Raw genomic sequence first — 27,085 nt, forward strand, 5'->3', positions numbered from 1 at the left:
CAAGTCTTTGCCCTCAAGTCTCGAGTCAAGTCCCGAGTCAAGACAGGCAAGTCCGAGTCAAGTCCAAAGTCAAGACCGGAAAGTCTCAAGTCAAGTCCCAAGTCCTGCATTTTGAGTTTCGAGTCCTTTCAAGTCGTTTTAACCACAGACTAATGTATTTACACAGATTGTGTATACTTTTAAAACGTTGTATTTATTTATTAAAACAAGTGCATTTGCAATTGCAGGGCAAAACATAGTGGTGACATTGCACTTCAAAATAGCACTATTAACCAGTCATTTTAAACATTTAACTCATTCCTTTACAGATTAAACACATTTGAAAAAACAAGTGCAACTGTACTTATTTGCACAAAAGTGTTAACATTGTATTTCCATGGCATATTGCATTGTAACTAGTTCCACAGCAGTTTCTGTTCTGTTCTTACCTTATCTCATTGATCTCATCTCATACTGTATGTGTGTTGATGTGTGTGTACACATGAAAAACATAACAAATATATGAACATAACAATGAACAGAGTTGTACTTTTTAGATGTCAGGGCCCTATGCAATGTGTACACATATTCTTAATATAGTATACATTTTAACTGACCTTTATTTGACTATGTTTGTCTTTTTGTAGGTGGCAAAAAATATGCGGTGCTGCTGACCACCGTCTAACGTTACGTTACTGTGTGTGATACATTGACTAACGTTACGTTACTGTGTGTGATACATTGACTAACGTAACGTTATGTGTAGGTACCTCATGCAACCCTGCTTAAACAAATCACTTGACAAAAAGTATGAATAAGGTAGCGAACTGCAGTGGACGCAACAGATTGCCGTGTTTGCAATGACGTTATAACCATAGACATCTTATAAGTAGACGCAGCATTGGTTGCTGTGACGTGAGCAATTTGGCCGCCACCTTGAAGTGCTGATGAGGAGCCGGCGAGCAGCCTAAACTGACAGTTGACAGGTATAAAGCGTTTTCCTGCTCAAATGAGCGGACTGTTGAAAATAGGAATCGGGGGATTACTTTTCACAAGTAAGATTTAACATTAACGTACTATTGGTTGTATTTTATGAAAATAATATTACCACAGAGTTGAGAAGGAGCAAAGATCTTCAATATTCGTATGTGAAAATCACAAAGAAATCTTCTGGGGGAGGATGACGCCCCTACAGGGGTTTGGTTTACAAACTTTCAGCCACACCTAAAACAAAATTCACCAGCCGCCACTGATTATGATGCGTTCTCATTTTAGGTATAAGACAATACTTTCTTAACAGTATAATTGTAACCAGGAATAAGTCTTCAAGTAACAATATTCAAATACTAACATTGTTGGGTAAAACAGAATTTGGTTTTATTCTGAATCCAGTGAAACAGATTGGTGGTTTTAGCTGATATAAAGACTTTCAGGGGTTTATATATGTTTAAGTATTTGGCAGACGCTTTTATCCAAAGCGACTTACATAAAAAAATACATATAAAACAATCACTGCAAACATTATCATTTAAGGGAAGAATGTAATAGAAAATATCAATACAAAGTGTCAAGACAGAATAAACTCTCTGCTGCTGAAGCAACAGAGATACAGTCTATAGGTCCCTAAGATATATAGATATCTAATGTATTCATACATTGTTTATGTAGGATATACGCATGTATATATAACCTAATCATTTTGTTTCTTCAACTTAAAAATAGCTTACCGTTTTTTTCCCCCTTCTCTGGGATTATATTCCCAGTTTTGATCTCGGACGTCTGGTCACTTATAGCGTATAAAAATATTATATTACTGTTAAGCAAACTATGAATAATAAAACACGCCAAAACATGTGTCTGTTATCATAGCTACACGTATGACAAAAAAGGGGGTGAAAATCAGTGGTATTCAGTGAGATAAGATGAATTAAATGCGCTGACAATTAATTGTTCCTGCCAAATGAATTGCACTGAGTGGAGCGGATCACCACTCCAAGATGGCGGCCACGCGTCTCGTCTGCGCCAGTAGGCAGTAGCGCTCCATGCTGCGTCTACTTATAAGATGTCTATGATTATAACGTTAGCAGTGAGTTTGCAGCCTCACTGATTTAACTACACAGCAAATAAAAGTCACGTTACTTAGCCAATAAACGTTATCTTACATTCAAAACGTACCCTTCTTTGTGCAACTTCAAATGTCGAACGAAGTTGGAAGTTGTTGCGTCTCTGTCTGAAATATTCCAACTGCGTGATTTGCATACGGCAATTCGTTTTTTGTTGACCAAGTCGTAGTTTTTCTACCCGAACGAAACCAACTTTAACATAATTGTTTCTCACTGGCACGTTGTTGGACAACTCTTGTTCATTGGTTGTACTTGATTGGATGAATGCTGTGTGATGAAAACAACGTAGATCTAATTTGATTGGCTGTTGTACTGAGAGCACACCAGCTGACAGGAACAACACGCTGATCGACACAGACGAAGAAAATGAAAAATACGGAGCGCTCCCAAATAACTTTTTAAGCTTTGGATTTTGGGGAAAGTGGCAAGTCATGTCAAGTCAAAAGGCTCAAGTCCAAGTGAAGTCACAAGTCATTGATGTTTAAGTCTAAGTCGATTTGCAAGTCTCTTTACATTTTGTCAAGTCGAGTCTAAAGTCATCAAATTCATGACTCGAGTCTGACTCGAGTCCAAGTCATGTGACTCGAGTCCACACCTCTGCTTAGTTGTAATTCACTTTTCCACCACTTGTGGCAGTAATGACAATCTCAAACAAACAGAACAAGTCTGGAGCTAAAGTCATAGAGAAGTTCAGATATGACTAAAGTTGCCAATCTGTAATTTACTTTGCACTTAATTTTATTGACAGTTTAGTTAAGAAACATATTCATTGCCGTATTTTTCCGACTATAAGTCGCAGTTTTTTTCATAGTTTGGCCAGGGGTGCGACTTATACTCAGGAGCGACTTATGTGTGAAATTATTAACACATTACCGTAAAATATCAAATAATTTGATTTAGCTCATTCACGTAAGAGACTAGACGTATAAGATTTCATGGGATTTAGCGATTAGGAGTGACAGATTGTTTGGTAAACGTATAGCATGTTCTATATGTTATAGTTATTTGAATGACTCTTACCATAATATGTTACGTTAACATACCAGGCACGTTCTCAGTTGGTTATTTATGCGTCATATAACGTACACTTATTCAGCCTGTTGTTCACTATTCTTTATTTATTTTAAATTGCCTTTCAAATGTCTATTCTTGGTGTTGGGTTTTATCAAATAAATTTCCCCCAAAAATGCGACTTATACTCCAGTGCGACTTATATATGTTTTTTCCTTCTTTATTATGCATTTTCGGCCGGTGCGACTAATACTCCGGAGCGACTTATACTCCGAAAAATTCGGTAATAATTACTTCAGCACGACATAATTGTATGTACATTTATTTTTTGTCAGTTATTTCTAAGTCCATTCTTATCGAGTATATTTGGTTGCTACTTATTTTTCTAATCAGCCTGACCTAAACCAAAGTTGTATGTGTTAAGTAAATAGTCATCTTTGTGATTAACACATGTTTTCATATCCTTTGACAAGGTTTTAAACTGTGAGTAGGTTGGATATAATTATTAAATAGGATTAAAATCGAGAGTAAGATTACTAATTCGGTGTCAATATTTGATTGGGTCCCTCTGTAGTGGAAAAGTTGGGCCCCAAGGTCAAAAAGATTGAGAATCACTGGTGTAGGGTACATGTCATAAACAATTGGGCCAAATGGGATACTTTGTGGTCATGTACTGTACAACCATGCATTATTAGTTACTATTGCCTCTCCATTATGCGCATACAATAGCATTTTCCTCTCCTTTATGTAGTTCTATCAGGAGGAGCTGGGTCAAGAGAGACTACGCATTGAACAGGAAATGCAGGTAAGCCAAATTGAGCAAGTATGTGTGTAACTGACGGTCGTGAACCTTCACATGGTATCACTAAAGCTTCACTGAATATCAGACCTGTGTCAAATTCCGCATGGTTGAACTTGAAGGTCAGAGCCTAAATTTGACAAAGTCTGCCTTCTCCTGGTGAGGCAGCAAATAGCACTTTTAGTCTGTAGCTAGAACAGGGGTCAGCAACCTGCGGCTCTTTATTGCCGCCCTAGTGGCTCCATGGAGCATTTTTTAAAAAGGATTAAAAATGGAAAAAGATGTGGGGAAAATATTTGTTTTGGTTTGTATGTTTTTGGTTTGAGGACAAACATGACACAAACATTCCCAATTGTTAGAAAGCCCACTGTTTAATATGTTTGTGTGTGTGCTTCACTCATGAGAGTATTTGGTGAACATCGTTTTGTCCTACTACAATCCCCGTTTCCATATGAGTTGGGAAATTGTGTTAGATGTAAATATAAACGGAATACAATGATTTGCAAATCATTTTCAACCTATATTCAGTTGAATATGCTACAAAGACAACATATTTGATGTTCAAACTGATAAACTTTTTTTTTTTTGCAAATAATCATTAACTTTAGAATTTGATGCCAGCAACACGTGACAAAGAAGTTGGGAAAGGTGGCAATAAATACTGATACGGTTGAGGAATGCTCATCAAACACTTATTTGGAACATCCCACAGGTGAACAGGCAAATTGGGAACAGGTGGGTGCCACGATTAGGTATAAAAGTAGATTCCATGAAATGCTCAGTCATTCACAAACAAGGATGGGGCGAGGGTCACCACTTTGTCAACAAATGCGTGAGCAAATTCTTGAACAGTTTAAGAAAAACCTTTCTCAACCAGCTATTGCAAGGAATTTAGGGATTTCACCATCTACGGTCCGTAATATCATCAAAGGGTTCAGAGAATCTGGAGAAATCACTGCACGTAAGCAGCTAAGCCCGTGACCTTCGATCCCTCAGGCTGTACTGCATCAACAAGCAACATCAGTGTGTAAAGGATATCACCACATGGGCTCAGGAACACTTCAGAAACCCACTGTCAGTAACTACAGTTGGTCGCTACATCTGTAAGTGCAAGTTAAAACTCTCCTATGCAAGGCGAAAACCGTTTATCAACAACACCCAGAAACGCTGTCGGCTTCGCTGGGCCTGAGCTCATCTAAGATGGACTGATACAAAGTGGAAAAGTGTTCTGTGGTCTGACAAGTCCACATTTCAAATTGTTTTTGGAAACTGTGGACATTGTGTCCTCCGGACCAAAGAGGAAAAGAACCATCTGGATTGTTGTAGGCGTAAAGTTGAAAAGCCAGCATCTGTGATGGTATGGGGGTGTATTAGTGCCCAAGACATGGGTAACTTACACATCTGTGAAGGCGCCATTAATGCTGAAAGGTACATACAGGTTTTGGAGCAACATATTTTACCATCCTTATTTCAGCAAGACAACGCCAAGCCATGTGTTACATCAACGTGGCTTCATAGTAAAAGAGTGCGGGTACTAGACTGGCCTGCCTGTAGTCCAGACCTGTCTCCCATTGAAAATGTGTGGCGCATTATGAAGCCTAAAATACCTCAACGAAGACCCCCGGACTGTTGAACAACTTAAGCTGTACAAGAATTCCACCTGAGAAGCTTAAAAAATGTGTCTCCTCAGTTCCCAAATGTTTACTGAGTGTTGTTAAAAGGAAAGGCCATGTAACACAGTGGTGAACATGCCCTTTCCCAACTACGCACGTGTTGCAGCCATGAAATTCTAAGTTAATTATTATTTGCAAAAAAAAAAAAAAAAAAAAAAAGTTTATGAGTTTGAACATCAAATATCTTGTCTTTGTAGTGCATTCAATTGAATATGGGCTGAAAAGGATTTGCAAATCATTGTATTCCGTTTATATTTACATGTAACATGATTTCCCAACTCATATGGAAACGGGGTTTGTAATTTCAGCGGTTTTTTTCAGCGGTTCTTGAACTCGCCATAGTGTGATGCAACAGTTTGTTTACATGTACAATATTCCACTCCTTCCTTGTCTCATTTTGTCCACCAAAAGTTGTATGCTGTGCGTGAATGCACAAAGGTGAGCTTTGTCGATGTTATTGACTTGTTGGAGTGCTAATCAGGCATATTTGGTCAGTGCATGACTGCAAGCTTATCAATGCTAACATGCTATTTAGGCCAGCTGTATGTACATATTACATCATTACGCCTCATTTGTAGGTATATTTGAGCTCATTTAATATCATTAACTTTTATCCTCTTAGTATATAATTTAGTTTTGCATGTCTCACGACACATTATCTGTATGTAATATTGGCTGCATTTCAGATAGTTGTTTGTGTGCCATGTTGTTCCAGACCACAGCAAATGTTACCCAGCTTGCCACACATCCATACCTTTGGTAATTAAAACCCAGTAATTTCCAGGAGTTATCTCACCTTCTGAGTAGCCTCTGATTTACTAATGGTTTCTAATGTTGTAAAAATGTGTAGAATAAATATAAAATGTCAACATTTCTGTCAACGAAGATTTGTTTCAGCCTGCGACACATAGTTATTTTGATAGTAGGCTATTATAGCTAATATAGACACTTACATCATGTGTTGCCTTCATTATAACACTTATATGTACATGTCAAACTACTTCCTTAACGTAAATGACCGCCATAACCACAACACCAGGGGGAGCTCCACTAACCACTTTTGACAAATGTTTACTCTTTTGTGTAAAGCGGTTCAGGACTACAAGAACATTACTGTTTATTACAGATTTTGTTTTAATGTTTCTGTTTGCACACATAAACAAAACCAACAAAAAATGTTTAGTAGTTAACTACTGTACTTTCCGGACTATAAAGCGCACTAGGATATAAGCCGCACCCAGAATTTTTAAAGAAAATAATGTTTTCCCATATATTAGCTTATAGTCCGGTGCGGCTACTGGACTATAAGCCGCAGATATATATGTCGTGATATGAGTTATTTACACAGAAAGATTTTGTAAATGTTTATTTACATACCTTATTTTTTTCCAAACGGTGCCTGTTACGCGCCAGTAAAATGGCTGATCAAACAAAACAGAGGTCATCGTCATGGACTCACTGGCTTCGGAAGCTTGCTCCCCAATCAGCTAAACAGACACAATAGCTCCACGGTGACGTTTTAATGAATTTACTGAGGCATTTATGAAACTGAAACAATACAAAAATAATGCCCTTGTAAGTTAATAATACTAACACAGACACTTGTAAACGTGATAGCATATTAGCTAATACTAACAACGCTATCCTCCAGACATTGCACATGGGACGGTTTAGGAAGTATAAACAGTTTTAGTTATATTACAAAACTTGCTTGGATTGATGAATGAAGACTCCATACAAGTAGAAACGCGATGGACGGTTAGAAGACTGAACAGCACTCCGATTGAAAAAAAAAAAAAGCACTACCGATAAATGGAAGGACACTGCAGCATCTGCAGTGAGCGAATTCGTCCAAAAGATGGCGCCGTACCATAAACAATTAAAAAAAACATGTCAGTGTTTTTGCTTGTTTTTATATAAAATGATCTTTATTGTTGCCATCTGCAAAGAAAAATCCATAAATGAGTCGCTCTGTCTTATAAGCCGCAGGGTTCAAAGTGTAGGAAAAAAGTAGCGGCTTATAGTCCGGAATTCACAAATCAATTCATACAATAGAGTATGTCCACTTTATTCTTGTGGTATCATTATATATATTTTTTCTTTTCAGTCAGGCTTTGTAACGCTCCTTCATAAAGTGTAGAGTCCATCATCTTTTCTCCAGGGCTTACATAATCACAGAAAGCAACATCTCCTATTACAGTCACAGATTTATCTGACATCCCCAAGGACACATTTCTCCTCTTCCTTTAAAGTTCGCATCAGTGTGACTCATGTACGTGATTTGTTTACTTTGACATTCTATCAACAATCCCTCACAGTATCTTCCTGCCATTACGCATATATTAATATAGTATGTGGTCACCATGGCGATACTTTCTTTTGTACACAATTTAACTTGCAAATCCATTTGGACTGAAGAATGCAAATGTTTGTCCACCTTGTGTGTGCCGGACGTATAATAACAACTGTTTAGTTCAAGCATAATGCTGTATATGGGATATATACAGTACATGTCGCTTCTCTTCGGTCAGGTGGTGTTTATGTGTGTGTTTGCTTGTCTGTGGACACATTCCACTGAGGTGTCCTCTGTCGTGTGTGCGTGCATGTTGGCATCTCGCTCGTTGAGAGGTCACTGACTCTGGTTTCAGTCGACTTGTCGTTAGGTCAGGTGGACTTTTGGAGCGCCCGGCGAGCCAGACATCAGGCATCAAGTTGGTGTTTCAGACCGACACTCTCCACAAGAGCTCTTAATTTGTTCCCCAGACGGCTCAGCCATTTAGATCCCAATCAATGTGTCAATGGTAGAATAAGAGAGCAGAGGGGATATCATGTTGAAAGGACTGTTGCTAGGCAACACAGGATGGACAAAAATAAGACATTATATTGGATTGTAATTACTTTGACTGTTTGTGTTTTCCTCCTGCATACATTCAAAGTTTGACATAGTGCGGCACCATATAAAGCAGCGTTCTACAAACCAGTGAAGTTGGCACGTTGTGTAAATCGTAAATAAAAACTAAATACAATTATTTGCAAATCCTTTTGAACTTATATTCAATTGAATAGACTGCAAAGACAAGATACTTAACGTTCGAACTGATAAACTTTGGTATTTTTTGCAAATATTAGCTCATTTGGAATTTGATGCCCTCAACATGTTTCAAAAAAGCTGGCACAAGTGGCAAAAAATACTGAGAAAGTTGAAGAATGCTCATGAAACACTTATTTGGAACATTCCACAGGTGAACAGGCTAATTGGGAACAGATGGGTGCCATGATTGGGTATAAAAGCAGCTTCCATGAAATGCTGAGTCATTCACAAACAAGGATGGGGCGAGGGTCACCACTTTGTGAACAAATGCGTGAGCAAATTGTCCAACAGTTTAAGAACAACATTTCTCAACCAGCTATTGCAAGGAATTTTGGGATTTCACCATCTACGGTCTGTAATATCATCAAAAGGTTCAGAGAATCTGGAGAAATCACTGCACGTAACATTGAATGCCCGTCACCTTCGATCCCTCAGGCGGTACTGCATTAAAAAAGCGACATCAATATGTAAAGGATATCACCACATGGGCTCAGGAACACTTCAGAAAACCACTGTCAGTAACTACAGTTTGACGCTACATCTGTAAGTGCAAGTTAAAACTCTACTATGCAAAGCGAAAGCCATTTATCAACAACACCCTGAAACGCCGCCGGCTTCGCTGGGCCCGAGCTGATCTAAGATGGACTGATGCTATGTGGAAAAGTGTTCTGTGGTCTGACGAGTCCACATTTCAAATTGTTTTTGGAAACTGTGGACGTTGTGTCCTCCGGAACGAAAAGGAAAAGAACCATCCGGATTGTTATAGACGCAAAGTTCAAAAGCCAGCATCTGTGATGGTATGGGGGTGTATTAGTCCCCAAGGCATGAGTAATTTACACATCTGTGAAGGCACCATTAATGCTGAAAGGTACATACAGGTTTTGGAGCAACATACAGTATGTTGCCATCCAAGCAACGTTATCATGGACGCTCCTGCTTATTTCAGCAAGACAATGCCAAGCCACGTGTTACAACAGCGTGGCTTCATAGTGCGGGTACGAGACTGGCCTGCCTGTAGTCCACACCTGTCTCCCATTGAAAATGTGTGGTGCACTTTGAAGCCTAAAATACTACAACGGAGACCCCGGACTGTTGAACAACTTAAGCTGTACATCAAGCAAGAATGGGAAATAATTCCACCTGAAAAGCTTCAAAAATGTGTCTCCTCAGTTCCCAAACGTTTACTGAGTGTTGTTTAAAGGAAAGGCCATGTAACACTGGTAAAAATGCCCCTGCGCCAACTTTTTTTGCAATGTGTTGCTGCTGCCATTAAATTCTAAGTTAATGATTATTTGCAAAGAAATGTTACGTTTCTCAGTTCGAACATTACATATCTTGTCTTTTCCATCCATCCATTTTCTACCGCTTATTCCCTTTTGGGGTCGCGGGGGGCGCTGGAGCCTATCTCAGCTACAATCGGGCGGAAGGCGGGGTACACCCTGGACAAGTCGCATCTTGTCTTTTCAGTCTATTGAATTGAATATAAATTGGAAAGGATTTGCAAATCATTGTATTCTGTTTTTATTTACGAATTACACAACGTGCCAACTTCCCTGGTTTTGGGTTTTCTATACAACACAATCATGCCGTAGACCCTGAATTTTCGCCTTTTTTTCCCACCACAGTCAATTGTGTATTTTTTTACCAAATATCGCTTACGCAGTAAATCCTGACTCCAAAAGAAGGAATTAAAAAAATAACTAAATAAAAATGACAAAATGTCCAAACCTACTGGTGGATTGTGCCCGCCCCCACAATCCACCATTCCCGTCACGTGGGGGCACTATCCACCCAGCAGGTTTGGCAGCCGAGCTACGCGCATAACTTTATCGAAAAGAAAAGGGTAAAAAATAACGCGGTCTCGGGAATAACGTGATTGGTATTTCTTGGACCACAACAACCGCGTAAAATCAACCTTTGAGTGTATTTGTGCTGCATGACAGCGTGACCATCTACTTCGCCTATGTCAAACTCAAGGCCTGGGGGCCAGATGTGGCCCGCCACTTCAATCTATGTGGCCCTCCAAAGGCTGAAAATAATGTGCTTTATTAAAGTACTTTCTGGCTAAATGTATTTGTTCTTTTAATTTTGACAGAAAAAAAATACTTCAATCATATTAGAGGTGGGAATCTTTGGGCATCTCACGATTCGTTTCCGATTCTTGGGACGGAGATTCGATTCAACACATTTCTTGTAATATATTATTTGTTATATACATTTTACCAAAACCTTTTCAAAACCAAAGCTCCTCTTGGCTGCTGACATATAATTTATACGCACAGTGTTGGCCTAAAAACGTATTTTTAAAAATTTGTTTTTTATTTCTTTATTTACAAAAATCCCAGAATGTTAATCCAATTAAAGAAAATAAAGCAAACCAAACTCCAACCCAATCTGAGCTTCAAAATACTCAGGGTAGAAATGTATAAAGTCATTGAGAAAACATAAAAATATCATACTAAAAAAAGGAACAACTCAAATTTGCTAAACAACAGTATCAATTATAACATTGATAGTAATAATATGTCTTTAAGGTTTTCAATCCAAAAAAGGATTATTAAAAAAAAGAATATTTTGTAAAAAAAAACAAAAAAAACATTTATCGATTCTCGAAAAATTTGAATCAATTTAGAAGCAGAATAAATACAAATTGAGATTTAAATGGGAATTGATTTTTGGAGCACCCCATATCTTGTAAACTATATTATTATCTCGCATGCAACAAAATACTACACGCATTTCTTTTTTGGGGGGTTATCAAAAATAAATACATAAATGTCCGCTTGTCACCTTGATTTACAATTTCAAAGCAAGTTATCCATCAAACTGTTGGTAAATGATAATGAACACAATAGCCTATGCAAACTGTGAATAAGGATCACAGTACAACAATTAGTAAGTGATTTAATTATATGGGCTTACCAAAATGATCACAAATACATTGACTGAGTGAGAACTAGTAATGCATGTTGTCCTCTGTCAGGGACAAATATTTCACAGCCTTATTTCCAATGCAAAACACTCTACAAGTTTAAACGAAAGATTAAAAAAATAGAATAATATGAATAAAACCTGTTAACTTGTGAGTGGACATCATACACTTACGGCATTGGTTTTTTGTTTATGTTTTTGTTGTTTAATCAATAGTTATGTGGTTTTGGAAGCCTGAAAATGTACTTATTTTGTCTAATGTCCTTTGTGGTGGACATGAGGACTTACCAATACCTTTGCATATGATGATGATGATTTAAATTAAGGACATGCAGGGTTGTAAGTTGTAACCAAGAAGAAAAACAGATTCTTGCAGAATCATTCATTAATATGACTAAAGAAAAAATAGTGGCATGAAATTTTAAAAATGAATACGTTCTTGTTAACTGATGATTTTTCATAGTTTTTAAATGTTTTTTTGTTCCTCTTGAGAAGAGAAAAAATTATGAATGAAGAAATTATTACGTTGGTACCAGACACTGTACTGTTGTTTTCTGTGAAGGAAGATAACAATCCTAACACATTTTCTGACAAAATAGTGAATGAATATTGCTTTCACCCAAAACATGTATTTATTGCAACAAAACAAAAAGCATCTTTAATTTTCTATACCTCAGGAAGATGAAGACAATAATATACTTTTAATATTGTGTTTTTTCCTGCATATTTGTTACATATTCCTGCAGAAAGGCTTTATTGTTGGACTAGTACAGCCAAGTCATTGTTGACACATTTGCACCATGGAGACAAGAAACATACAGATGACAACTTTAGAAAGGGAACTGATGCGTTTTGGAAAGAAAGAAAGTGGCAGTAAAAGTTTATTGATTGGTCCTTTTATTTTTTTAATTCATCAGTATGATGATGGCCTGTGTAAGATATGTTATCAGCAAAACAACAGTGACTTTGGGTATAATAAAAAAAAAGAAAAAACTTCAATTATAAAAACTTTGGTTTGCTTTGTAGGTTGGAGTTGTTCTTTAAATTCACAGAGCATTAATTATGTAAACAAGCTCCTTTTTTACACACAGTCAGGCGAGCTGAGAGAGATTAGCCAACTGGGCAGGCAGAAGAAGCGAACACAACCGGGGGGGAAGCAGCTTTATATATTTCCTCATAAGTCAAACTAAGAGTATCATTAGTGTTTACATTTGGGCGTGTTGTTTGTAATTCATTGTTTTTGGTGCACTTAGGAGGGTTTATTGAGGTTTAAAAGAAAAAGGATATCCTGTGTGAGCGACAGGACTTTTAAACACCCCCCATTTTCCGCGAATGGTTTTCCCCGGTGCTGCAGGTCTTGTTCTGGCCGCCTCGTCGTTATTTTCCGGAAGATCTCGCGCCACACCGAGCACCTGACTGCTCTTGTTACACACGGTCTGTAAAATGAAGCGGAAATATTTCCTTTGGACATCAACGCCTTTCACGAAGAAGGAGGACTGCTGCGTTGTGCCTTCTTCCGGCTTGTGTTTGTGTTGAAGGGCGGTGGACAGCTCGCCGTCATGAAGCCATCGTCGGAACCGCTCCTCACCGTCCGTTGAATGAATGGCGAAGAGGAGCCTTGCTGCGAAAGGAAAAAAGGACGGAATATATATATTTTTTAATGTTACACATTGTAAAGGACTGGTGGTATTTATTATAACGTTACGTCACTATGTCCGTTGCTAGGGGACACAACACCTGCTCATGAGGATGCACCTAGACTAGTGTGCTACTGACTAAAACGAGGTTAAATGGAAAACATGTTCTGTCCTATACTAAAAACTGTAAACATAATGCATATTTGTGTGCAGCGCTGCTCGTTAATGCCACTTTAAATGCTGGACCTCAAAATGAAAGAGACATGTCGCATCTGCGGGCGAGATCTCTACGGCAACCAGCGCCGATGGATCTTCCACCCCACCGCCAAGCTCAACCTGCAGGTGCTGCTGTCTCACGCCCTCGGCCAGGAGCTGACCCGGGACGGGCGCGGGGAGTTCGCCTGCTCCAAGTGCGCCTTCATGCTGGACCGCATGTACCGCTTCGACACCGTGATTGCCCGCGTGGAAGCCCTCTCCATCGAGCGGCTGCAGCGGCTCCTGCAAGAGAAACACCGGCTCAGGCAGTGCATCGGCGGACTGTACAAGAGAACTAACTCTTCGGAGAGCGCCCTCGTGTCCACTGAGGATGGAGAACCACCGGGGGATGGGATGGTGGACATTTCAGGCCTTACTCATGCCAAATATTGTGCTCTGCTCCAGGAAGACCTAGTGTACTCTTTGTATGAGTCCTGGGCGGATGATAGCATGGATTGCCACCATCAGCACCAGTCTTCTGCTGGCCCAGGGTCAGAGGTGACAGGATCTCACCGTTGCACTCCTCGGAGGTGCCGCGGTTGTTCCCATTTGCGCGTGGCAGACTCTGACTATGAAGCTGTTTGTAAGGTGCCCAGGAAACTAGCACGGAGCACCTCCTGTGGCCCCTCCACTAGATATTCAGCCAGCGTCATTGGAGGTAGCGGCAGTGGTCCAGAAGTAGAAGAGAAAGGAAACGTGGAGGAGCAAGATGAACCGCCTTCCTCTCTGACCCTGGTTCCTGGCTCTCAGGATGTGTCAAGGACTTCAGATAGCGACCGCACGCTAGCAGGACGAGCAAGCTCAAGCCCCTCCATCGCGTCCCTGGAGACAACCGAAGACTACGTTCTACCTGAAAGCACAACAGATGAGCTAGTACAAGAGCAGATATCTGACTCCCCCTCTGAGGGCGTTCCACAAGGCCATTCCTCCCCTACACCAAGCCTGTCCTGGGCCCTCTGTTTGCTACAGAGCTTTGCCGTCCACCGGCCGGCCCCGAGTGCCAAGGGCAGTAAACTCCCTGTGCTGCTTCGACGGACCACCAATCACCTAAAATTTGACTTCCCTGATCCAATTCTGGGACTGGACTTTGAAACTCCTGTTGCTGAGAGATTGAACCATGTGCCAACACCTGAGCTGGAGGTGCCCCTGATCCAACTGGATGTCGGGGAGGACCAGGATCTTAACCTGGCTAATTTGGACGACTGTTTGGAGGATGTTTACAAAGAGTATCCTACTCCAAAGCCGCACCAGGTATAACACCTTGATGAAGGAGTAGAATGTTTGTACTGTAGCAGGATGGGAGGTGACCCATCCAGGAAAAGCAATTGATTCCAAAAATAAAGTGCACTACTTGGCTGAAACCAGCAGAGGCGCTGTACTTCCGTCTGAACAAAAAAATCATGAAGTCCGATATTGGAATTTGAGCCACACCATAGCACAACTTCTTCAGGCAGCATTAATCTATAGCAGACTTGGGCAAATTAAGGCCCAGGGGCCACATGCGGCCCGTTAAACTTTTCAATCTGGCCCGCCGGACATTCCCAAATAATTTTTTTACCTCTTTAAGATGGAAACTGTAGTTGCCATTATGATGTGCAGTGATGATTTTAAAATACTGTACGTCTTGAACTATACAAAGTATTTCAAAGGTTGGAATCTGCGCTTTTGCATGATATACTAGTTACTATGGTAATCTAATTAGTTACTATGGTAATCTAAGTCACAGCAGCTCAGACGAGGCACCAAGCTGTGTGGGTGGGGAGCGTTTCCACAGAGTGTTTCCAGAGCGGCCAGCCTGAAATGCGGGTGTCAGGGACAGACGCGGAAGGAGATTTTTACAACAAAGTTCTAAAGCTTAGTGATATATCAGATATACTGTATAACAAATCATAGGTGGGTTTTTTTTTACTCTTCGCGTTCATATTTCGCTGTGTTTGTTGCGTTTCGCTTGATTGTACAATATGTCGATCAAGGGGGGAGTGTGACATTCATATGTTGTCAATATTCAGTGTTTTATCATTCATAGTTAATATTGTAAATCCCACATTCTTTATTTTCATGTAAATTCTGGGTGTGTCATTCAGTAAAACAAACGTAAAATTCCATTCCGTTTTTAAGGCGGTCTGTCATAACGTTTTTAGCATTCAATCAGACATTATTGTGAGGTTTTGTATTAGTGATCCTAAAAATCAGATATACCGGCCCCAAGACACATTTTTTTCTCACAATTTGGCCCCCCGAGGCAAAATAATTGCCCAGGCCTGATCTACACTGATATGAAAACAGGAGTTCAGAACATTCAAAGGAAAATTCTCCCTCATTTTTCTGTTGTCTGTTCCCACAAAAATCAACATTCTAGCCAATCAGAGACCTCAGGAATGTTGTTGCAGAAAGATGCATCATAACAATAGTCAAGCCAGGGACCATAGTGTTAAAAAAATATATATTATTTTCATAGTGGCACTAAAAACATCAAACATTGTTTGAATCAGTATCAGTTTTGCTTTATTAGCCACAAAAGCTAACCTTCATTTGCTAAAATGTAGCAATCACAATAAGCAGGCAGAGTATGTCAGCCATTGTACTGTGTGTCTGCGTGGTAGAATACATTAAACTAGCAGTCAGTAAGCTTCCAGCCACGCCATGGCCTAATTGCCTAATGTGTGTGTGAGTGCATGCAACAAAAAGGTCCTTGTTAATTTAAAGCACAGGCTTTTTTAAACATTAACAATAACAAACAAATGGAAGTGTGTCTCCATTAGTTGTTCATCACTTGACCTCATTTCCCTTTCAAATTAAAATTGAACAATCCTCAATGATAGAATTGTAAGGCTCTCACAGAGCTGCCCCTCCACAATAAGAGCATGTGATGTAAATGGGTTATGACTGGGTTGATGTTGAAGACATGATTCCACCACTGGCCTCGTTTCATCCAAAGCCCTCGAGGCAAAGTGAGCCACCCAGTATCACGCCAACAATGTGTTTTTTTCAAGAGTGATTGCAATAACTACCAACATTGTTGTGGGGTAGTATGTTCATGACTGAAGCAAGGTCATCACAATGAGAAGTAAGAGTGCACATGTGTGTTTTGTAATCATAACAGTCGCACAGAGCACTCTGGGTGTGCTAACTCATGCATGTCGTAAAGGCGATGTCCTATTGAGGCTTTTACACATTGAACTTAAGAGTTTTGAACATTGAACAAACATTACACAATCTGTCAGCAATGCTTTGCAACCTTGCATTTTTCGACTTCCTGGATTTAATAGACCAAAAAGCTCCACAGACATTCCAAAATCTGCTACAAAGACACCAGCTTAATTTTTTTATTGTTTCTGCTTGACTTACCTCTATCTCTCCTTTCCAGAACCTTGTTGAGGAGCAGCAGAGCCAGCTGAACCAGTATGAGTGTGCAGCCAGCCAGTGCGTCAGCGAGCTGCAGAAGGCCCAGCTGCAGGTCCAGTCCCTGCAGGCCAAGATCCACGAGAGCGAGGCTAACAATCTGGTACGACGGACACGCTCGTACACTCGGAGGAACGCCTTCATGTCCCTTTGTATCTCCGTACGTAGAAGCTGCAGGAGAAGCTGAGCGAGATGGAGTGTGAGCTGCGATCCCTCCGCCAGGCCGCTCAGAGCCAGGAAAGGACCATCCAGGACCTTACGGAGTCCATCAGCACCAAAGACACCGAGGTAAATGTCTTTTAAACAAAAAAAAAGTTTTGGTCCTTGGATGTGCTCTCACTAACAGTACATTCTGCTCCAAGGCCCAGGAGCTCTATCAGCTGATCGAGGGACAGAACTCGACATTATATAAGCTGCGAGAGATAGCCCACCGCAACCAGCTCGCACAAAGCAAGGTACGACTTAAGTGCATGGTTGATGCATCGTGTTACCCCTGATTTCCACAGGATGCAAAACGGCTGCGGAACGTCATCGCCACGGCGGCGATCTCTTTCCGCTTTTATTCAAGTCAGTAAATCCCTGTGCTAAATATATACAGGGCTTCTATTTTTGCATGTCGCCGCAACACAGCGTTTCAATTGACCTAAAATCTGCTTGGGTTGGACTTGGAAAGGAAGTCATGCACAAACCTATTATCCGGTTTACTTTCAAAATAAAATTATCCGTCTTCAAGGTGGATCAAATTTTACATTTTGAAACGTCCTAATGGGCGGGGACGGACATGAATTCAACCTGAGCTTCAAGAGGTAGTCACCTGAAATGGTTTTCACTTCACAGGTGTGCTTGAAGCTCATCGTAAAGTGAACCGCGTTGTAGCGAGGGAACACTGTATATATACACAATAGTCTATTGTTGATTGTACATGATGGTATTGTTTCGTTAATGCCCATTACGATTTTACTGCAATTTTTTCTATTAGCCTTCAAATGCATCATTTTATTTTTGCACTTGTTTGCATTTCCCTTACTTTTGATGCACCGTCACCCCAAATCTAATGACTGTCTTGGGAACAAAGAGGATTCTGATGTCCACACTTACAAGGGTATTTTTGAAAACAACACTTTTTTTCACTTTAGAATCAAAATAAATTGTGTTAAAAAACTATAGGCCACTAAAAAGGAATAGCTTGTTAAGTGCGAGAGGCGTTAGTATCAGCGCAAAGCTATGTAAGCCTATCAGAAGAAAGCCATGACTGGAAAAGGCAACATAACAAGTGGGCAAAGTAGAGAGAAAAAAATTGCCTAGTTTAAAAAAAAAAATAGTTTGTAAAGGAAAGGTGGTTGACTGCAGCCTCAGAAGCATTATATGAAAATGTTGGTGTGTGTTCCCTCATTAGGCTCCAGAGGGGGTCAGCGAGTCAGCGACACTTGCCCAGCTGCAGGGAGAGCTTGTGGGAGTGCAGAGCTCCCTCTTCTCCCTTGGGCTGGAGCTGGAGGCCAGTCAAAGGAGCCTCCGCCAGAGCCAAAGGCAAGGTGACGATCTGGTTTGCTCCAAAGACAGACTCACCGCTGACCTCCAGGAGGCGCTGCAGCACCGGGAAGAGACGGAAAAACACAATCAGGTCCGAGGCGAAAGCAGCGTGGAATGCATGATGTGAATGATAAAGCAGGCTTACATTCTCAGTTCTCTGTGCTGCAGGACCTGCGCTGCACCCTGCAGAAGATTCGCTCCGAGCTGCAGGCGAAAGAAGCGGCTCTGAAGGAGGCCGAGGCAGAGAAACTCATCGCGGCACAGGAAAACGAGAGAAGTGTCGCACAGCTCAAACACTCTCTGCAGGAAAAGGAGCGACAACTACAGGTAACCCCCGCCCCTCCCTACTCACACTTAGCATATTTACTTACACATAGGGCTTTTTAAAATTGCCTATTTGCGTAGGAGTACTCAGACATGCTGGAGACACCAGGAAGCTCCAAACCAAGAGACGCACTGTTGGAGAAACTAAGAGAGCGCATAAAGGAGCGAGACAGAGCTTTGGAGGTAGGATACAAACATGCATACCAGGGAAATGATGGGGTTTATTGTGTTATTCATGCTTTATCATATCTTGATTGCTACTAAGTAAGATAATGATTGGCATCCCCTATGAATTCAATTTAATGATTCAGTGGTTGTTATTTGGTCATCATTTCATGTAAACTGTACACTTCAAGTGCATAGCAGATAAAAAAATAAAAGTATTGGTTTACATTTCCTGACCAAAAAGGTATAGGCTGAAGCTAAAAGCTTATTATGCCTACCCTTTCCACATTCACTTTGTACATGTCAAATAGAGGAGAAAAAAACAAGAATTTGATCTTGAGATAAAGAAACACAAGAAATGACTCTAGAGCAGGGGTCCCCAAACCGCATTGGGTTAAAACAATTTACATTTGGGTTAAAACAATTTACATTTGGGTTAAAACAATTTACATTTCCTGACCAAAAAGGTATAGGCTGAAGCTAAAAGCTTATTATGCCTACCCTTTCCACATTCACTTTGTACATGTCAAATAGGGAGAGAAAAACAAGAATTCGATCTTGAGATAAAGAAACACAAGAAAGGACTCTAGAGCAGGGGTCCCCAAACCGCATTGGGTTAAAACAATTTGGCCGGGGGCTGGGCTGTATGTATATATGTGTGTATGTATATATATATATATATATATATATATATAGCTGCAATGTCGGGCGAGTGCGATGATGTCACGTTATCGATGGGAAAATACATTTTTAGACAATATGATTTGCCTGAGCGGCTAGGAGGCACCGAGAGTAACAATTAATTAGAAAGGACAGGTTTAAAAAAATAAATAAATAATAATAATAATAATAATAATAATAATACAAAAATTGGGGGGGGACTTCCTGATTTTGGACGCTGGCAGGCCGGATTCGTAGTTTGGGGACCACTGCTCTAGAGTCTCGGTCAAAATCATAGTACTTGATCACATGCATTGTTAAGCATGTAAATACATGCATTTACCAATATATACGTGTGTGTGTGTGTATATATATATATATATATATATATATATATATATACATATACACATCCACACATACGATTGTTCAAATGCACAATTATGCATACACTTTTTTTTCTTTTCTTTTTTTTCCTTATTAGAATTAGACCACATTGAAAAGTTTATATTATGTTTTACGCCCACAGCGCTCCATTGATGACAAGTTCCACTGCCTGGATGAGCGTGAGGCTCAAGTGAGGACGCTGCAGCTCGCTCTAAAGGAGAAGGAACGAGACCTGGACAGGCTCAGATGCATCCTGTCCAACAACGAGGAGACGATCACGGTAGTCCCCTCGGCACACACGACCTGATTTGCTAGGCTGGTTTGTCATAAAGTGTGTGTTCATTTTAGAGCCTTGACGGTTTGGTGCGAGGGAAAGAGCTGGAGCTGGAGCAAGCCGCCGAGGCCTACAGGAACCTCCAGTGGCTAAAGCAGCAGAGCGAGGAAAAAGAGAGAAGCACTTTGAGGGAGAAGGACACCATCATCAACCAGCTACACGTGGCTCTGCAGGCTCGCAGCAACGAAACACAGGTGACACTGGTGAATTACTGTCTGCTCGCCAAAAACAAAAATCCGTGAACGCCTTTATGCATGTGTGCAGGAGTTGACGGCAGCACTGGTTGCTAGAGTTCAGGCTGGCCCCTTCGAGGTGGTGGAGGAGCTGAAGGCTCGGCTGCAGCTGAAGGAGAAGCTCTTCCAGGAGTTGCTGTCGGACCGCAGCCGCCAGTCGAATGAACACCAAACGCAGGTGGCGGACCTACTCAGCAACCTCAGCTCCAAAGACCAATACCTGCAGGTATCACTCCCCACATAAATACAACACACACATTCAATTAGGTACGAGGTAATCAACATTGTTAAGTTAATAACCAATTATGGAGATATACAATATAAATGATAATTGTGGCCGTTACATTGTGATAATGCATGTTTACAAATACTGCATCAAATTTGACAGTGACAAGAGAGCGAACACGTCCTCAATGCACCGTAGCATTCTTGCTAGCGAGATAGCAGTTAACGCACCTCCACAGGGCAAAGCCACTTCTAAATCAGCAATCCTTGCCTCCATGGCAGCAAATAAACTACATTTTTTTTACAAATATCATCTCTAAAGGATGAGTAATATGTGGACATGCTACACTACATACCAAAGGAATGAAGGAAATGCTGACCGCTGAGCTAGAGCTTTTGAATGTAACGACAGTAAGAATGTAAAGACTGTAACGATACCAATCATAGTATCAGTATATGGTCTACTACAGTGTTTAAAGCGATATTTTTATTATCAAAAATGTTGTTGTCTTTTTTGTTATTGTTTACAAACTCAGTAATAAGTTCCTGCACACAGGAGGACTCTAAGGGCAAAAACCAAATGATTTGAATCAGAATGGTAGGAAATATCGTAAATATTTATTTGATAGTATTTATTGCCATCCTTTGTTTTTGTTGGATTATAATTGTGATCAAAAATGTATCAATGATCTTGTAAATTTGAAGTCATCAGTATCAGCATTGGTATGACCAATACTGCCCTGTAACTTCTTGGTATTGGACTGATAACCACATTTGTTGTGTCACCCAAAACTAATGTAAAGTAGTCAAACAACATGAGAATAAGCGTTCTTTTGAACAAAAAAGTAGATGGACACATGTTACAACAGAAAGTAACTAGATGTTAACAGTAAATGAACAAGTAGTTTTGACAAAATGTTACCTCATACCTCAGCAACAAAATTAGGAGCCTCATTCTGAAATGGTTCTATCATCATACCAAATAATATTTTGTGATATACAGTACAGGCCAAAAGTTTGGACACCTTCTCATTCAATGCATTTTCTTTATTTTCATGACTATTTACATTGTAGATTGTCACTGAAGGCATCAAAACTATGAATGAACGCATGTGGAGTTATGTACTTAACTAAAAAAGGTGAAATAACTGAAAACATGTTTTATATTCTAGTTTCTTCAAAATAGCCACCCTTTGCGCTGTTTACTTTTTCGCACACTCTTGGCATTCTCTCGATGAGATTCAAGAGGTAGTCACCTGAAATGGTTTTCACTTCACAGGTGTGCTTGAGTTATTACAGGAGGCTGGAATTTACATGGTGATAGAGATTTTAGGCTGTATCGCCCATCCACAGTGCAAATCAAAGATGAGCATTATCTATTTGAAACAGCTCTAGTGCTGCATTCATCATGTTGTGCAGATGCTTTTCCCTTTAGTACCACACTGGCATTTTTTTTTTTTTACATATCATCCTTTTCTTTGTCTTAGGACAATTCGTACAGGCTGTCATTGGTGATAGGCGAGCGCACCAATCAGCTGCAAGAGTTGCGCAGGCAGCTGTCGCTAAGGGAACAGGACCTGAGTGAGGTCAGAAGGGACAAAGAGATGGCGACGGGAGGAGATGTGCAGCATCTACAAAGTCTCCTCCGAGAGAAGGAAGCCTTCATCAAGGTATTCTCTTTCAACTGTTTTTATTTTTTTTAAATATATATATATATTCACTGCGTACCTTCATCAGGAGTTGATGGGAAGCCAAGAGGAGGCGATGCTGCAGTCATCACCAGAGAGCGAAGCGGAGTTGAAGGTTCTCCAAGAAGAGCTGCAGTTAATGCTAAAGAAGGACAAGGAAGCCCAGGTCCTCCCCTATCAACATATAAGCGGTCTTTTTGTTCCAGGTATATAATGCTATTTTCATCCACTCTTCAGAAGGAGCTCTCTGACCTGCGTTCCTGTTTAGCCGCCAGGCAGGCCAACACATCTTCCCCGACAGAAAGCACTGATCACCAAGTATGTTGTTGCTTCATTCCCAAAAATGTCACCATGAATCTGCCCCATTAATAACTTTTGATGCGTACTTTACCTAGCGTGTGCTGGAGCAGCTGGTGTCCGAGTACCACAAGCTGAACGGTGCCCTGAGGGCCGAGAAGAGATTGTACCAGAGCCTCATTCACACTAACAGTGACGGGTAGGGATGATACTGATGGCAGGTGCAACATTAGGTACACCTGTACAGCCATGCAAGATGTGTTGCAGCAGTGGAGAATTACACTGCGGCATAATAAAATATTTGTGATGTTTTATAGCTAAATATAATATCAATATTGGATGTAAGGAACATTTAAAACCCTTTTATTTATTGAATAAAAAATACTGAAGTTCAATGATGTGGTGAATTTGTAAACAGCCAAAATTATGCACAAAGCAAACCATAACCTGCTACCCAAGAACGTACAGCAGGGGTGTCCATTACATCGATCGCGAGCTAGCGGTGGATGGTGGAGGGTGTGTCAGTCGATCGCCAGCCAGGCATTAAAAAGTAGACCTAAAGATTAGCGATCATCAATCTTCACTAAGACGTCACTTCCGTCACATGATTGACATTCACGGTACCCGAGGGTCTTGTGAGATGACTCTGGCTGCTGCCAGATCATTATTTAGAAAAAATGACCGACATTAAGGCGAGAAATACTTTTTATTTCAACAGACTGCTTCTGACTGCACAGTTCCTGTCTTCACAATAAAAGTGCTGCTTCATTTAGCCTGAGCTAACAAAATAAGAGTCTCAGAAAGCTAGCGTGCACAGGCTAGCAAGCTACAGAGTTTGCTGTCAGTGTATTTCTTGTAAAGTGTATAAAAAGGAGTATGAAAGCTGGACAAATTAGATGGCAAAAACCAACCACTCTCATGTGGTATTGGACAGAAAGGAAAATGTGGACGTTATCATCACTACTGTCTGATTCTTATCAATGCAAGTCATCAGAATCAGGTAATACACCAACTTATATTCTTGTCTTCATGAAAGAAAGGAATCTATATGTGTTAAACATGTTTGTATTATCATTAAACACATATAACTTGTTAACAAAAACCTCTCTTTCATAAATAAATCAATATAAATTATATTATATGAATGAGGTAGATCCCCTCAATTGAAAAGAAGCTCGCCTGCAGAAAAAGTGTGGGCACCCCTGACGTACAACAATTCTTCCCAACAAAAGAGGAGAAATATAACCTCAGAGAAAAATGTAACTTAACACATTTGTATGCACGTACAACACTTAAAACCTTTAGTATATCAGTATGTGGAATTAAATGGTGGGGTGGATTGAATAAAGAAATAAAACAAAGTACCAATATGATCAACTTTAAGAAACTCTTTATAGTACAAAGAAGAAGGATCATAATAAAAAGTTGCATGTGTGACCATTTTTCTGTAAAGGCCCCGTTTCCAATTCTGCTCGTCTTTTCCAGCAGCAGTTCAGAGAAGACACTGGCCCTCCACACACAACTCGACTCGGTCCAAGCGCTCCGTGGACAACTGGAAGACATCCTGACTCGCACTCAGAACACGGCCCTCCAGCTGGAAAGGGTCGCTAAAAGGCAGCCTGACTTAGGAGGTGGGAACGGTTGAGCCTCCGGGCCCGCGGCGGGCGCTGTCACAAATGATGGGCTATGTGTGGACACAGCAGCTTTACTCATTCCAAACAAAAAACATGTGACCAGACCTTTAAATAAGAAGATCTAACCCTCATTTAGATACAGCAATGTTGCACAAACCTGCTAAACCTAACCTCTATGGAGTCTTGTTTATTAATATATTATTTGGTGTTGTGAATGTTTTTTATGGCTTTTAGTAAACAACTGCTTGCATATTGCGTTGAAAGTGCAAATTGTTCTGTTTTGCCATTTCTGTGTGCCGTCTCTCACCAAGTTGAACTCTTGTGGAGCCACGCCAGCCCATGCCTTACGTAGAGCGCAGCATCTCACCACCCGTCATTTGTTTTGACGCCATTTCTTTGTCCAGGTCAGGGCCCGTAGAAATCCAAACAAGGGTAGTATGTACCAGTTTTAGGTTATTAGATTGAACTGCATGGGACCTTGTTAGACAACAACTTGTTTAGGAAGATACCGTACTTTATAGATTTCTAGATACATCACCTTGAAAGCTCTCCTTAAAACATTCCTTGTCAAAACGTTTTGTATTTCTAATGCAAGAAAAATAAACGTGCTGTTTTCTTCTGTTACACAAAAATCACTTTCTTTATTGTGTTTACTGGGAATTTGTCCCAATTCAATTTAATCTGGTGTGGGAACGCCACAACTCCGCCCTATAAAAACCCTGGTTCCCATCCCTCACTATTAATTTGACAGCATAAAGCAAAGTACAAAAAGTACATTGTCACGTCAAATATGTCTCTGTGTGTCCCTTCTCCGTGCTGCATGAAAATGTGCCATGCATTTTTATGTCTGCATGACTGTGATTCCCCAAATGGAACGCTAAATAAGCAAAAGCACAAACACAATCATCTCACAGTGCGCTACACTTCCATGCTACCACGTCATGGAAGTTTTGTGCAAAAGAAGTACAGTACAGGCCAAAAGTTTGGACACACATTCATATTCAATTTACATTGTAGATTGTCACTGAAGGCATCAAAACTGAATGAACACATGTGGAGTTATGTACCGGTACTTAACAAAAAAGGTGAAATAACTGAAAACATGTTTTATATTCTAATTTCTTCAAAATACCCACCCTTTGCTCTGATTACTGCTTTGCACACACTTGGCATTCTCTCGATGAGCTTCAAGAGGTCGTCACCTGAAATGGTTTTCACTTCACAGGTGTCATAGTATTGGTGCCTTCAGTGACAATGGTCATGAAAATAAAGAAAACGCATTGAATGAGAAGGTGTGTCCAAACGTTTGGCATGTACTGTATAAATCAGCCTCAGCCCTATCCTAAAGAAGCCATTTTGTGCTGAGGATGGCATTTTTTTAAGTGGCCGCCATTATTAAGTACACCTGAGCCTTTCAAAAAGTGTGGCAGTGGTAGAACAATTTGGGGGCTTCGTCCGGGATGACACGTTGAAGATTGGACGTCTCTTACACTCACATAGCAAAAAAACTGCATTACACTATTCTAATATTTAGCTTCACCAAAGTGGCAAAATACTAAAAACAAAACTACACCCCCTTAATAACCAATCAAAATAGCTTTGTTATGCATTTTTGATCCAGTTTATTAGATTATGCAGGTGAAACCACATTTCACTGCCAGTGCAAGGCTGTATAGTCCAAAGGCCAGCTATATTTTTCTTCACTGCTTTTTAGAAACACACACTGCTCTGTTTGCTCCACCCTGACTGAGTGTGTGTGTGTGTGTGTGTGTGTTTTGGCCGGCTGTAAAGAGATGACATAACATTTCCCCCACAGTCCTGTGACTGCAAGTCAGAGCTGTCTATGTGGCGAGAGTAGAGCAGGAAGCGTGTAGAAAATGGCAGGAATAGGAGGACTTGAGGAGAAATTAATCGTGCCTTAACGCGGTGGTTGTGTTTCCAGATCACAGCTCAGAAGAGGAGGAGGAGGTAGAGGAGGGGGACGATGAAGACGGCAGCAGTGATGAGTTCACAGACAGCATAGAGGAGGAGGATAAATGGACGTCCGCCAGTTTGGCTTCCAATCAGGTTGAATTTATATTTGTTTTAACACACTGGCTTTTGCTGTGTCCACACATGTTTGTTGGCTACGCTGATCCCCACCGAACATTTTAAAAAGGTTACTCAATTTGGTGCGGTTCACTTATTGTTCACACCGGTAATTTTGTCATGGGACAGAAGGCTGCACAGTAACTTGATTGGGAAGCTTGCCTGACATATTCAAACATTCCAAACCAAATTGTCATCTCATTTTCAAATTGGTGAAATACATGCTTCAAAGTTCTGCTATATTTGCCATCCTAAATTTCACCAAAAGCTTCTAAAATATACTTTTAAAGTGTGCAGATGCTAAAAACAAAACAAAACCAAAAAAAACCTATCCAATGTGGGTCAAAATGCTGTTGCTAAGCCATTTGAACAAAATCTTAGTTTTGTGGTATAGGTTATTAATTAGCATTATATCTAATAATATATCCAATTAATGATAATAAACATAAAAAAGTGGTTCTCAAACTTTTCTTCACCAAGAAGCACCTGCTAAAACACTTGGCTCTCCAAGTACCACCATAATGACCAACATTAATATACAGTAGCATAGTAGGCCCAAGTATTCAATAAAACAAGGCAGTGGTTTTATTTAACAAGTACAGTACAGGCCAAAAGTTTG

The 27,085-nt window shown here is 40.4% G+C and overlaps 1 protein-coding gene across 8 annotated transcripts in view; it reads left to right on the forward strand.

Moving 5' to 3' along the window:
• The window catches only part of pde4dip (phosphodiesterase 4D interacting protein), a 115,477-nt gene that overhangs the window by 48,962 nt on the left and 39,430 nt on the right, over positions 1 to 27,085 (forward strand). For 3 of the 8 annotated variants that reach the window (XM_061979760.1, XM_061979761.1, XM_061979762.2), the window contains exons 1-16: positions 12,782 to 14,750; positions 16,867 to 17,004; positions 17,070 to 17,189; positions 17,264 to 17,356; positions 18,298 to 18,522; positions 18,600 to 18,758; positions 18,837 to 18,938; positions 20,110 to 20,247; positions 20,316 to 20,495; positions 20,566 to 20,760; positions 22,247 to 22,429; positions 22,497 to 22,613; positions 22,685 to 22,765; positions 22,843 to 22,943; positions 24,230 to 24,375; positions 26,321 to 26,445. In XM_061979760.1, coding sequence (XP_061835744.1) covers positions 13,482 to 14,750; positions 16,867 to 17,004; positions 17,070 to 17,189; positions 17,264 to 17,356; positions 18,298 to 18,522; positions 18,600 to 18,758; positions 18,837 to 18,938; positions 20,110 to 20,247; positions 20,316 to 20,495; positions 20,566 to 20,760; positions 22,247 to 22,429; positions 22,497 to 22,613; positions 22,685 to 22,765; positions 22,843 to 22,943; positions 24,230 to 24,375; positions 26,321 to 26,445 — 3,372 coding nt within the window. In that variant the 5' untranslated portion in view covers positions 12,782 to 13,481. Of the gene's footprint in view, positions 1 to 3,864; positions 3,919 to 12,780; positions 14,751 to 16,866; positions 17,005 to 17,069; positions 17,190 to 17,263; positions 17,357 to 18,297; positions 18,523 to 18,599; positions 18,759 to 18,836; positions 18,939 to 20,109; positions 20,248 to 20,315; positions 20,496 to 20,565; positions 20,761 to 22,246; positions 22,430 to 22,496; positions 22,614 to 22,684; positions 22,766 to 22,842; positions 22,944 to 24,229; positions 24,376 to 26,320; positions 26,446 to 27,085 lie in introns of those variants that run through there. The other 5 variants (XM_061979758.2, XM_061979765.1, XM_061979759.2 and 2 more) reach the window with 5 other exon arrangements.

This window comes from Nerophis lumbriciformis, linkage group LG19 (assembly GCF_033978685.3).
Source record: "Nerophis lumbriciformis linkage group LG19, RoL_Nlum_v2.1, whole genome shotgun sequence".
Taxonomy (NCBI): domain Eukaryota; kingdom Metazoa; phylum Chordata; class Actinopteri; order Syngnathiformes; family Syngnathidae; genus Nerophis; species Nerophis lumbriciformis.